General features: G+C 43.4%; 1 protein-coding gene across 1 annotated transcript in view; it reads right to left on the bottom strand.

Moving 5' to 3' along the window:
- Positions 1 to 299: 299 nt before the first annotated feature.
- Positions 300 to 12,389, bottom strand: part of LOC149326450 (carbohydrate sulfotransferase 9-like) — a 32,071-nt gene continuing 19,981 nt past the window's right edge. The window contains exon 3 of the mRNA XM_089564581.1: positions 300 to 549. Coding sequence (XP_089420707.1) covers positions 300 to 549 — 250 coding nt within the window. The remainder of the gene's footprint in view (positions 550 to 12,389) is intronic.

Raw genomic sequence — 12,389 nt, 5'->3', positions numbered from 1 at the left:
CACGAAAGACAGCGACGCAGACCGAAGAGACACACACAGCGCTGACTAGCACGTACGTTTATTCAAGAAATTGGCATGTATATATACAAATGGCCTGTTTCGCGAGAGGTCGCAAATTGATAAAATGCGCAAAAGGAAGAGAAAATTCTAATTACGTGTAGCGCGTTGCCAAGTACGCTAGTGCTTCTCCAGATAACGCACCACAATGGGTTTTAAGATGCATGGACGATCAAGTAGCACGCAGAACTGCCTTTGTAAGTTGCAATGTTCTGTTATAAACGCTACTATTTCTCCTAATTTCACCCGACGAGACTCGCGTATCCGTCCAAAGTGTATCCAAAGAGTTCGAAGTCGTAGATGTATATGGCGTACAACATAAGCACCTGTTGTCGCGAGAGCTCCGCGAAATAACGCACGGATGTCCTTCTCGAGTTGTGCTTGCTGCTTTTGGCGTTCATCCTCGGAAACGACCAGCCGGTCAGTCCAATTTTGGGCAGCAGGTGCTGCAGGTCAGCGTCTAATGTCTCCACTTTTCCGATGATATCGTACCTGCAACATGAGCATTTTCTTTTGAATACAGGCCATCCGTTTTGTTCCAAAATTGTTAAAATATCGGCAAAGAAAAAGCAAAAAGATACGCAATTTTACTTATATGCTCCTTTTGTTCGCCAATTGAACCATTACATAATATGCCATCAAGTATGATTCTCATAATCGCGATGCTTTTTCCTTGAAAGTAAAATCTTACAGCGCTTCCCTGGCCGTTACAAAGCTGACATGCTTGGATTAAATCCAGAATGGAAATTGAACAATTCGCTGATGAAGTGCACTTCTGAAATGTGCGTACTATTAATGACTTCCTCCTACAGGAAGAAAAAATAGTTAAGCCTAAAGTAGAAAAGATCGCGATGCTTTTGATAACGACATTGTTCGTCGAACAGCACGCTCGGTGCACTAACACGATAAGTATATACGCATACACACTGGAGAGATGAAAATATGTCTACGCGCTGTGCAACCTCTCTGCACGAAAAGAAATGATGTCTATTAACCCGCAGCCATTCATTTCGCGTTATTCCATAGCGCCCTACAGCCTACCGGAGGTAAACACACTTTCCATACCGCACTGTACCATTTCAGGCGGGTGAGCTATACGTACCATTGTATAGTGGGTGCTGAGAAGCAGTAATGTTACGCCGTACTTAAAATTCAGCTCTACATGCTCTTTAATTGGCCGTGCTGCGGCAAAAAAAAATGACCATAAATTTACATCATGTTCTAAATTGTACTAATCTGGAACCCGTCTCAAGGTGTAAATATTTAGGAATGCACCTGAGTTCTAGCGAAGGAATTTTAGTTCCCAATGATTAAGCGTTATATGGCTCAGCCAGGGAAAACCCGTCACCGGAAGTTGTTCGCAGACGTTCTCCAAAAAAATGTGTCCACAGGAAGTGGCACCTCTCAGGTGAGCACATTTGAAGAAGAAATTAACCCGCCCTGGGTTCTAACCGAGGCCCTCTGCGCGCCAGGTGGGCACGCAACGCATATGCCACGAAGGGGTTTTTCTTTCCTTTAATTCATGGAAATCAACCCCGCTGAGCTATCGTATTCTTTTCGTAGACACGCACTATTCCGTAATGCAGTATTCCGTAATGCAGTAACACATTCTCATGTGTTCATACGCTGCACTGCCCCAAGGCACCCAAATTGCGGGAGGCACACATACGTCAAGAACGGGCAACCATTCAGGCGGCCTGTCAAATTCGCCATAAACACCCGCACCAAGGCGAACTGTTCACTGAAGAGGGACTTAAATGAACAGTGGCACGAGGTGAACGACTTGTGATTTGTTTGCCGGTAAAGCATACTGAGGATATGTACTGATGTTAGACAACGCTGGCTTGCTGAAAAAGTGCGTCACGTTCAAATGCAACACACCGCAGTTTTTTGTATTTTTTTTTCTTTCCCGTAGGCGTCCCTCCCTTGTGGCCTAATGCAGGCGTCATAGGTGAGCACGGTACCATCAGTAAGGAATTTCTTGCTTTGGTCGGCGACGGGCGCGGGTTTTTGTGCTAATGGGACGACTAATGCTATCGCACTGAAAGCTAGAACGTTCATTGGCACCTAAGGGCGCTGCAATTTTGTTATTAACCACTTGAGTGCTGTCGTATTGTATTTGCACGCATTTGAAGGCAATACTGAAAAAAAAGAGATTTTTCAGTCGTCAAGCGCCCTGCTCACGACTCATGGGACAGCGGTTCCAGCTCCGTTTCGACATTTTCTCTTTTCAGAACAATTGCTTTTCTTTCAGAGGCAATAAAAATAGGGGATTGAGAGACGCTCCTGCCATGTAGACCAATGACAATTTCTGCTCTGAAGTGAAGACTGTTTTAATCTGTGACTGTTTTGTGTTGTTTTAATTACTTGCGCGGGGAGGTTGTGACTTCACTGTCCTCTCGGGCAATAGTGATTTTCTCAACAAGCCAACAACAACTACGCCGGTTTATGTACTGAAAGGGACCCTTAATGCTGCAGAATTAAATGTAACCTTCATGAATTACAACGGGGCAAAGTGCGCGTGTTTTCTGTATAAAAATTCTTTCTTCATTTGTTTCGGTTAAAGAAGAGCGGAACCCTGTGGCTATTTCTGATCGATTATTTGAAAAAATGCTATTATCTTTACTTACAAAAATTTTCAACTACAGAGATTAGCTAGATGTGCTTTGCCTACTGAAAACTTTCACTCCTTTCTTTCTCTGCTGCTGTTCTTATAGCCTGTAGCAAATAACGTTCAACTGCAAACATCCGGTAAACATAGTGCTGGGAGAAAAACTGTTACGCCTTCACAATTGCACGGCGCATGCACCTTTTAGCGCAGGGAAAAGAGAGAGGAAACCTGTAGATATTGCTATAACTAGCGAAGAGCGTCACAAACACTTTCAAATTTATTTGTATGTAGTGAAATGCTGAGGGACCGATTCACATGCCGAACATTAGCATTGAAAGAGATTTTTCTAGGCTGCCTATGGAAGTGGCCGTAGAAACATCACCATGGCTGCATTTTAAAGCTGATATTTTTACAACACCAGCTGCACCGAAGCTGGAGCTTAAATAAATTGGAGGTATCTGTGCGGGCGGATTTGTTCATGCTCTTTCAAGTAATGTGCGATATACATCACACTAGGCGTTCCATCTAATGCTTTACACATTTCAAAAAATAGGCTTTTTGAGTTAGAAGAGCACTTCTTTGGCATACCTTTAAGTATTATAATGCATCAGAATACGTGCTAACTAGCAAGCTGGCTAAGTAATATTCAATAGTTAACTTATGAAGACATGACAATGAGCGTCTGCATTGCCACCAAGGTGGCTTAGTCGTTACGGCACTCGGTTATGGGGCTGCACTAGATTCGCAACGTGTTTTGTTAAGCCGTTACTGTTACGCTCCTTATTCTTGAGAGGCGTGAGCCCACCATAAGTAATATACAGATCGGCTGCTGGAATTATGAAAACACGGACCCTCTCGGCGATGTCGCCCAGCAAATTCTGGCTACATCTTGCAGAAATACAGTGCTTTCGAGAAGCTTCAAGGCAAAGCAACCTATGCAGTGCACGTAACGCACCGAAATAACCAAAATTTCTTGGGCCACAGCGCCGAGAGTAAGCGCGTTTTGGAAAATCAAGAAACAGATATGAACATTAAGAAAGCCGGGCTGCACGCCTCTGAATAGGTTTGGTTCATTGGGGTTTAACGTCCCAAAGCGACTCAGGCTATGAGAGACGCCGTAGTGGAGGGCTCCGGAAATTTCGACCACCTGGGGTTCTTTAACATGCACTGACATCGCACTGTACACGGGCCTCTAGAATTTCTCCTCCAAAGAAATTCAACCAACGCGGCCGGGATCGAAGCCGCGTCTTTCGGGTCAGCAGCCGAGCACCATAACCACTGAGCTACCGCGGCGGCCCGCGCGCCTCTGAATAATTAAGAAGCCTAGCCGCAATTGTTGTAAGGTTAATTATTCAATATTAGTCAATATTAGCCTCCTAATTAGAACGTCTTAGTTGTATTCAAACGTGCTACATCGCTGACAATGGTGTTCCTAAAAAGCGCGCTTATAGCTCGAAAAGCATATTTTTAAAATTATGTAAAATTTCCATGCCACACAATGTATTTTAAACTATTTATATTCATCTTGAATAAACAGCGCGAACGAAGGCGAGCACAAAAGACAAGAAAAGGAAAAAATATTTATATTCAACTTAGCAAATCATAATGCTAGACTGATAATCTTGGCAATTTCAGATGTGTATCGATGATAGTATCCAGAATCTGTATCGCAAATCAGTTTGAGTTGGGTATCTCGTATCAGTATCGGCAATACAATCTGTAGGTTATCGGTATCGAAGATACTCTTTGCATGTATCGCGCGCAGCCTTCGAAACTACACCGGCTGTTAAAGGTGCACTGAAGAGGATTCTGAACATGTCTTTTTGTACAACATGAACTGGTGGGCGAGTTGGTCTTTGGAGTTGGAGTTGGAGCTGTCTTTTTGCCGCGGGAACTCGATCTACACGTTCCGAGCATTCTTAGAAACTGCGACTTATTGCCATGTGTGGCTGATTTCCCTAATTAAATCGAATTAACGTCCGGCTCCCGCCTTTACTTTTTCAGTTCTCCGCGTACGGTGGGCGGAGTCGACCAACGCGTGAAGTGCCTTTCAGCCAGCTTTCGCTTTATTTTGTTTTTTAGGTTTCCATGAATAAAGTTTCATTCGTAGATAATATAGCCGCAAAATAAGCCCGCAGAAATAAAAATACGCGCGGACTATTTGCTACTACGAACTACTACGTATTACTCCGCCGATGGCAGAGCGGCAAGCCGCCACGGGACTAGGTGAAAGGCGCTCCACGCGTTGGTCGACTCCGCCCACCGTACGCAGGAGATTTAAAAAAAAGGCGGGTGCCGGATGTTAATTTGATTTAATTACGGAAATCGGCCACACAGGGTAATAAATCGCAGTTTCTAAGAAAGCTCGGAACGTGTAGATCTGTTCCCGCGGCAAAAAGACAAGTCAGATTCCTTTTCAGTGCACCTTTAATAGACTAAATGTCATGACAGCACGGCAGTGTGCTCTGTTCCCGAGCATCACGTCCCCGACACTGTGAGATTGCTCCCGAATGAAAATTTCCTTCAATGCCAATATTTTGCTTTCTTTCTATTAACGAGGCCTCCGCTGTGGCTGAGTGGTTATGCCGCTCGGCTGCTGACTCGAAAGGCACGGGTTCGAACCCGGGCGCAGCTGTAGAATTTCTATGGAGGCGAAATTTTAGAGGCCCGTGTATTGTGCGATGTCAGTGCGCTCTAAAGGAACCCAGGTGTTGGTAATTTCCGGAGTCATTCACTGCGGCGTCCCCAATAGCCTGAGTCGCTTTGGGACGTCAAAACCCGATAAACCAAACAAAATAATTATTTATTTTACTGAGCTGCGCGTGCTCTGACTTGGGTCTAAGATTTAGTCACTGTTCATTGGGGTCATTGCGTTCGCATATTTTATTCAGGAAAGAGCCGCTCGACTCGACCTACACTGTAAACTCATAATAATTTGAAAGTAATATAATTAGTCGAACAGACAGTGAAGACGCAGCCTTTTATATTCCTGCTAAATGGTACAATGGTACTCTGTTCCATTCTTGCCGTGGCTACTCTTTCTGCTAAATAAGGACTGGATTCACTGCAGGAGAGGGTGCGTACGCAACTCTGGAATCACTGCGGCGATTCAGGAAAGTTCACGACAAAGGAGTGAAATATGACATAAGCATTAACTTCTATCAGAAGGAGTTCCTAGCATTGCTTCAATTCTAAGAGTGTAATATTTAAAGGACTCCTTCAATTTTAACTTATTAGAGCGGCCCGGCAGTACGGGTTATGAAGACGAAAGTATCGTTTTTACCTGCTGCATGCAAAATTTTTCCCGTGCGCCAAGATTCTTCGCTTCTCAGCTCTGTCATAGTTAAACAATACAGAACGAATTGACTTAATGTACACATGCAAAATTTACTTGGAAGCTGTTCCAACAAAACTAGCATATTTAAAAGAGTTATGCGAGGCAAGATTTAATATAGATTGTAAGCCATTGCAACAGAACGAAAGAAAAATGCAATTTTAACCGCTACTTCCAGAGCGTTAAGCATCTGGCTTCCTATAGAGGGCATCCGCCGATTTTGATGGTGGAAATTTCCCTGCGCAGGGAAATTTGCAGGAAACTTGCAGTTTTCGTGCTATGTGTATTAGAAGCATTTGCCTGAGGCCGCTTGCGAGGACGTGGTGCTGCCGTACCTAGCTCTAGCCTCGCGTTGATGCTAGCACCAAGCACTGCTCCATCCCGACCGCTCAAAGGTCGCATCATGGGAAGTAGCGGGGCCAGTTGGTTCATTTTTCAACTTAAAACAGTGCGCAGGGACAGGACACAGTTGAGAAACACACAGACACAGCTCAGTTGTCAGTCAGTGCTGTGTCTGTGTGTTTCTCAACTGTGTCCTGTCCCTGCGCACTGTTTTAAGTTGTCAAAGGTCGCGCACGGTGCAGAAAGCTTGTTTACTCAAAAATATATTTCCTCTGTTGCTCAGATGTGCTCAAAATTTACTAATGTTGAACATCAATTTCTAAATATCGTAACTTGTGAAGGGATTGCTTAAAACAGAAGTAGAAATGTTTGCGTGAGTGTCATTAGAACGACAACAATTTTTTGGAAAACAGCCTTTTGCGCTGTCCCTTGACTGTGCGTTACAATTAAAACAATACAGAAAATTTTCTATTCTTTTAATCAAGCAACAAATGAGAACGATAGTAATTTAAAAGTGGTACGGAGCACTGTTTACAGCAAAATTTTGTGAGGCTTTGACTCTGCATGTCCTATAAGTTAAGGTGATTTATACTTTTACAATTGAGTGGTGCCACAAAATTCGGCGCATTTTTGAAACAAAGAAACAAAAACAGCGCCGCGCGGACGCGTCTCGCAAGCGCGGGTCGTAAAACGAGGGAGAAGGCAACCACGGAGAGCTAGCCTTGTCTGTGTGGCTGCCCCCTCCACCACCGCTCGCCGACAGGGCGCGCGGGAAATTCCGTCAGCCTTGCCGTCGATTGTTAGAGAACGTCGGAGATGTTTCTACTCGAAACCAGCGGAGAGGGTGTAACCATGCGTGTGCTAAGACATGCCCTCCTCTTCACTCGCGAGTCGGCGGCGGCGCCAGGACAGAAATTTCAAGAAGCTCCTCGAAGCGACTCCCGGCTTTTAACCAATGAGGATGCGCGGACGGGGCGAGAAGGAAAAGAAGACTGCACAGCCAATACTGTGTGTATGTGCGCGCCTACTTTGGCGCGTACATCATTTTTGTTGTGCGCTATTTCTGTACTATTTGTGTACGAACTATCTGAACTATTTCTGTACGAAATAGTTATATTCAACTTGAAACTGTTTTGTTTTGTATTTCGAAACCTTACTGCTTCTTTGGCTACTATCTGTTTTTATGTTTTAGCCATGTATTTGCGGATTTAGTCTACGAACATGCAAATTGATTTTATCTCCTATATGCTACTGTGCAAACACTCTAAGGGGGCCAGGACCCTGTCAAGCTGTTTCGACAGCATTTAGTCCTGGCCTCTCCTTTTCTTGTTAAAATGAAATAAAGTTGAACTGAACTGAACTGAGCTGAAACAGACGCGGACCAAGCCTATATAAGAATTCAGTGACTGCTGTCAGTTTAGTCTGAGCCGCCGTTTAAGCTGCAGTGAAGCGCGTCCGCTCGACTCCCGGGACAACACCAGTCGCCCAGCCGCGGTTCAACGAGGCAGCGCGCACCAGCCTGCGGGATGGCATCGTCGTAAACCTCTGGTCGTCGGAGCGTCGCAGTGCCCGGTAAACAAATTGTGTTTTTTTTTTTGCAATATTGATTTTTTATTGTAGTCTCTCTCGAGTATAACTTTGTACGAATTGCACTGTTTTGTTATTCACTTTGTATGTGCTTGTACGAGTGATTGTGAAATTCTCTGTACCGACTCTTTGCTGTATAACTTTGTTTTGTTTGTAAACCTTTAGCTCTGACCCATTCTCTGGATTGCGACCGATGAAATCTGGACACTAGACGACCAAAAACCTCTTGACACTTGGTAGCTAGTCTTCACTGAGCTTGCCACGCTGAGTCGGAGGCACCTCCTTTGAGTCCGAGACTGTTACCCCCACACGCTCTAAGGGTGTCTGGGAACTCGCGCTAAAAGTGCGCGAAGTTGGGTAACAAATGGTTGGCAGCATAAATTCCCCAAAGTTGCCAATATTACTTTTGTTTTCGGAAATTTCGCCTGAATGTGGCATTAAACCCTGTGAAATGGAAATAAAATAGACGACTCCATATTGAAAGCAAGTTCTCTGAGTAAAGTGTATTAACTTTCTCACAGTAATTTATTGCATTCAGCTCGTTATCTTCGTTTCCAAGGGTCTATGTTTCCTGCACTATACGTGCACTGCGAGTACATATATGCTAACTTCCGGTCAGAGGCTCGCATATCCAGGTGCTATTGAACATCGAGAACCTCCACCCAAACAGCGTGTACAGGTTACAAGTGCATTAGTGACAAGAGCAATGTCTCATGGTTAGCGCATGTGAACCTTCCAGGTTACGCATGTCCAGCTTTCTGAATGAAAAAGTTGGAAAATTGTTGAATTGTAGGACACTGTTATGGAAGTACTGAAGGTAGTGATCCATTGGTTTGACGAGTAGCGACATCTTTCTTTTGAAGTGTTTCCACGGATCGCATCGAATAGAAAATCCATAGAAAATCGACGAGGAATGCTTTTGACGATGGCAAAACTGTGAATGAAAAAAATTACAAGATTGCGTCGGGTCATCTTAAAATGTATTGTCACGCGCAACCTATGGACCCTGAAAGAACAACGAACTGCGCACGCCGGAAAATAAGTTTTGGTACCTTCCTGCTGACGCATTAAGCTCGGGTCGACCTATATATTTAAACTACCCTTTGTAAATAAAATCTGCAGCAATATTGATTGTTACAGCCAAATATTAGAATATATGAAAGAACTGCGTTGATAAACGGTTTCCCGCTCAAAAGTGCTCTGGTCAAGAATTTCTGGGTATGGCACTCAGGTCGATCCAGAGTATCGCCAAGTTGCTGACAGAGCTCCTGCATCTCTCAATCGGACGTTTAACTGCCTCGGCGATGAAAGGCTTCAAAAACTAGAGAACCGCGTTGCTCACAACGAATGCCTTGTTCAGTGCACGCAACGGATTTGCAAGCATTCCACAAATCAGGTAGTTGAGACTACTACCGGGAAATGCGTCTGCTGATTGACGGTGTATTACAACGGCAGTCTGTTCATTGAGCTGTTCGGGGTGTATCCCGAACCGCGCAAAATTAGAAGGGTAGCACCAATATACAAAGGGGATGACCAGAACGTCATAGCAAATTACAGATCAATTACGATATTATCTTGCATAAACACGCTCTTTGAAAAGTTAATAGCTAAGAGAATGACAGATTTCATGGAGAAATATAATATACTTACGCCTAGCCAACATGGTTTCCGAAGCATTATTCCACCGCTACAGCAGTACTTTCAGTAGCAGAGATTGTTAACAGTGCGCTAATAATCAGGTTGCCATAGGTATATTTCTAGACATAACAAAGCTTTTGACTCCCTAAATCATAATATTCTTTTACTAAAATTAGAACGTCGTGGTTTTCGTGGGATAGCCATTGATTTGTGCAGAAGTTATCTAACAAATCGTATTCAGTATGTAGAAATTAATGGTGCCCAATCTCCATTAGGAAAAGTTACAATTGGAGTGCCCCAGGGCTCGGTACTCGGCCCTATCTTCTTTTCGTTATTTATAAATGACTACCCGTTTCCTACAGAGCGCGCAGCCAGTGTTATACGCCGATGGTACAGCTCTTATTATAACGCACAAGTCTTGAAAAGAAGCAGAAACAATCGCAAATAATGAACTGGAGACTACAATGCAGTGGTTCAGAATGAACAAGCTTTTGCTTAACACCAAAAAACTAAATTTGTAGTTTTCGCCTCTCGCAGAAGACAGGGGCCTAAAACATGTGCACTACAGGTCGGAAGAGTACCCGTTGAAAAAGTTAAAACCTTGAAGAACTTAGGAATAACATTAGATGAATCTCTAATTTGGGCTGATCACATAGAAACATTATGTAAAAAATTAACCTTTGCATGCGCCGCATTAATTAAAGCTAGAAAGCATTTCAGCATTGATACATTTCGTGTGGTCTATTTTAGTATATTCCATTGTCATCCTACATACTGCATTCAGTCATGGGGCTACAGTTCCTCACTGTACCTCGCACCGCTTATTACTCTCCGGAAAAGAGCATTAAGGTTAATAGCGTCAGCACCTTGGCACTCGTCATCAGACCCACTCTTCAGAAACCTCAACATCAGGCATTTTCGGATAATTCGCGATTACAAAACAGCGCTCTTGGTGAGCACTATTATAAAAACGGATATACCGTACAATTCTTCCATTCTGAAGCTTGCTTCAAGTCACACCAGACAAGCTGACAACAATAACCTCCATTTACCTACAACACACAATCTATACGGACGTAGAAGCATAGCATTTGTCAGCGCTAATGTTCGGAATATCATCCCATTCAGCATTAAGTCCATCTCGAACATTGCACCTGCTATAAAAAAGTACATGGTATCAGAACAATACAACTCCCCTTACTGTTGAATTCATTATTTTTATTGCATTATAATAATTATGTGTTTAGTATGTTCAGCCTTGTTCAACTACCTAGATTTATAACATGTTTGTAAGGGATCCGAAACTAGCAACTGGCTAAGAATCTAGATTCCTCATTCACCGTGAACTTTGTATATTTTTTCTCTGTAATAAACTTTAAACTCGAAACTCGAACCTCTGGGCTCTCTTTCATATAGATTAGTGAATAATAAAGGCAGTACTAGACCAAAAATGTCGTCCGCCTCTGAAATCTATTCTAATAAAAATCTTTACAAAAGCTACTTCTTCAGTTCTCTTTCCTAATGACTTCAAAACTGTGCACTTTTAGTGGGCACTCAAAATTATTCAAGAAAACTAAAATAGAGTATCATTTGCCATATACAGCCGTTTTAAACGCTATGAATATCAGTTGGTATGTTTCAGGGCCGTAAAATATGTCTCGTTCCGCATACCCAAATTTATAAACCTGTACGTGCAGTGAAAAAAAAACTATTAGGTTGTTACCCGCTACTATTGAAGATAATCAGAGCTAGTTGGCCACTACTGCTCTGAACGGGTGCTCCGCCTCGGCGCCATGCGCGTACCTTGCACAAAGCGACTGATGCATAGCGTAGCCGCTGGCGACATTTTATAACTGCTCCGGCTGCAGCTGAGCTGGTCCGAAAGATGTTGCTGCGTTAGACAGTAAAATCTTCCTATTTCACTAACTTCGCAGTCAAACAACATGGCGAAATTTGCCCTAGGTTTGACGCGCTTGCTATGTGTGCGTGGCCACGACGTAGTAGTGATCCCTTTAGCAGTGATCCCCTGTCAACGTAGCAGTAATTAAGGTTCTGCCTATTGCGCACATTCCGAATGGTCAATGCTAGAGCTACTGCTACGTGTATGCCGCTTCACGATCGATTTCACAATTAGCACAATCAAAAGTTTCGTTCCCTTCCTTCGAGCACATAAAGTACTCACACAAACGCTAAGAGCCCCCCACCCCCACTCTCCCACACCATTTATTTATTTGCTTACTTTATGTGCCACAAATAGCATTCCTATCTGGGGTATAGTGCATCACTGTGCATTAAATCATACACGATGTGTAGGCGAAATAGGAAGTCCTATGAACACGAGGACGCTAGATCACACATATTTAACTGTTAAAGGTGAAAATGTCCACGGTTGTATCTTTTGGCAGTCTAGATGTAGTAAGCATGTACTTAATGCACCAGGATGGAGAGCGACATCTGTGCTTTTCAGCATAAAATGCCCTATGGCTTCTTGCAAAATGCCTGGGCACTGTCGGTTTAAGTGCTGATGCTGGTTCAGGGCAAATTATTTATCCTTGCAAGTATTTTTGTACGTATGAACAATCATTAAGTTTATGACTTGTTAACATGCAGTGGAAGAAGAATGAGTTTAGACAGCAATCGACCATATTAGAAGTAGTATTGTCTCCCCATTTCTCGGTCATATCGGATACGGACCGACCTCCGTTTGACGCGTTCCGTCATTGTGCACTGTACAGATATCATAGCTCCATAGAGCGCTTGAGAACTGCAATTTTGGCAGAATGAGTGACTTGTAGAGGATGAGAAAACAGTCTGAATTTA

This window comes from Amblyomma mixtum, chromosome 10 (assembly GCF_055824585.1).
Source record: "Amblyomma mixtum isolate Tamu chromosome 10, ASM5582458v1, whole genome shotgun sequence".
Taxonomy (NCBI): domain Eukaryota; kingdom Metazoa; phylum Arthropoda; class Arachnida; order Ixodida; family Ixodidae; genus Amblyomma; species Amblyomma mixtum.
Note: the sequence above shows the minus strand (reverse complement) of the source record. Positions and strands in the feature narration are given on the sequence as shown.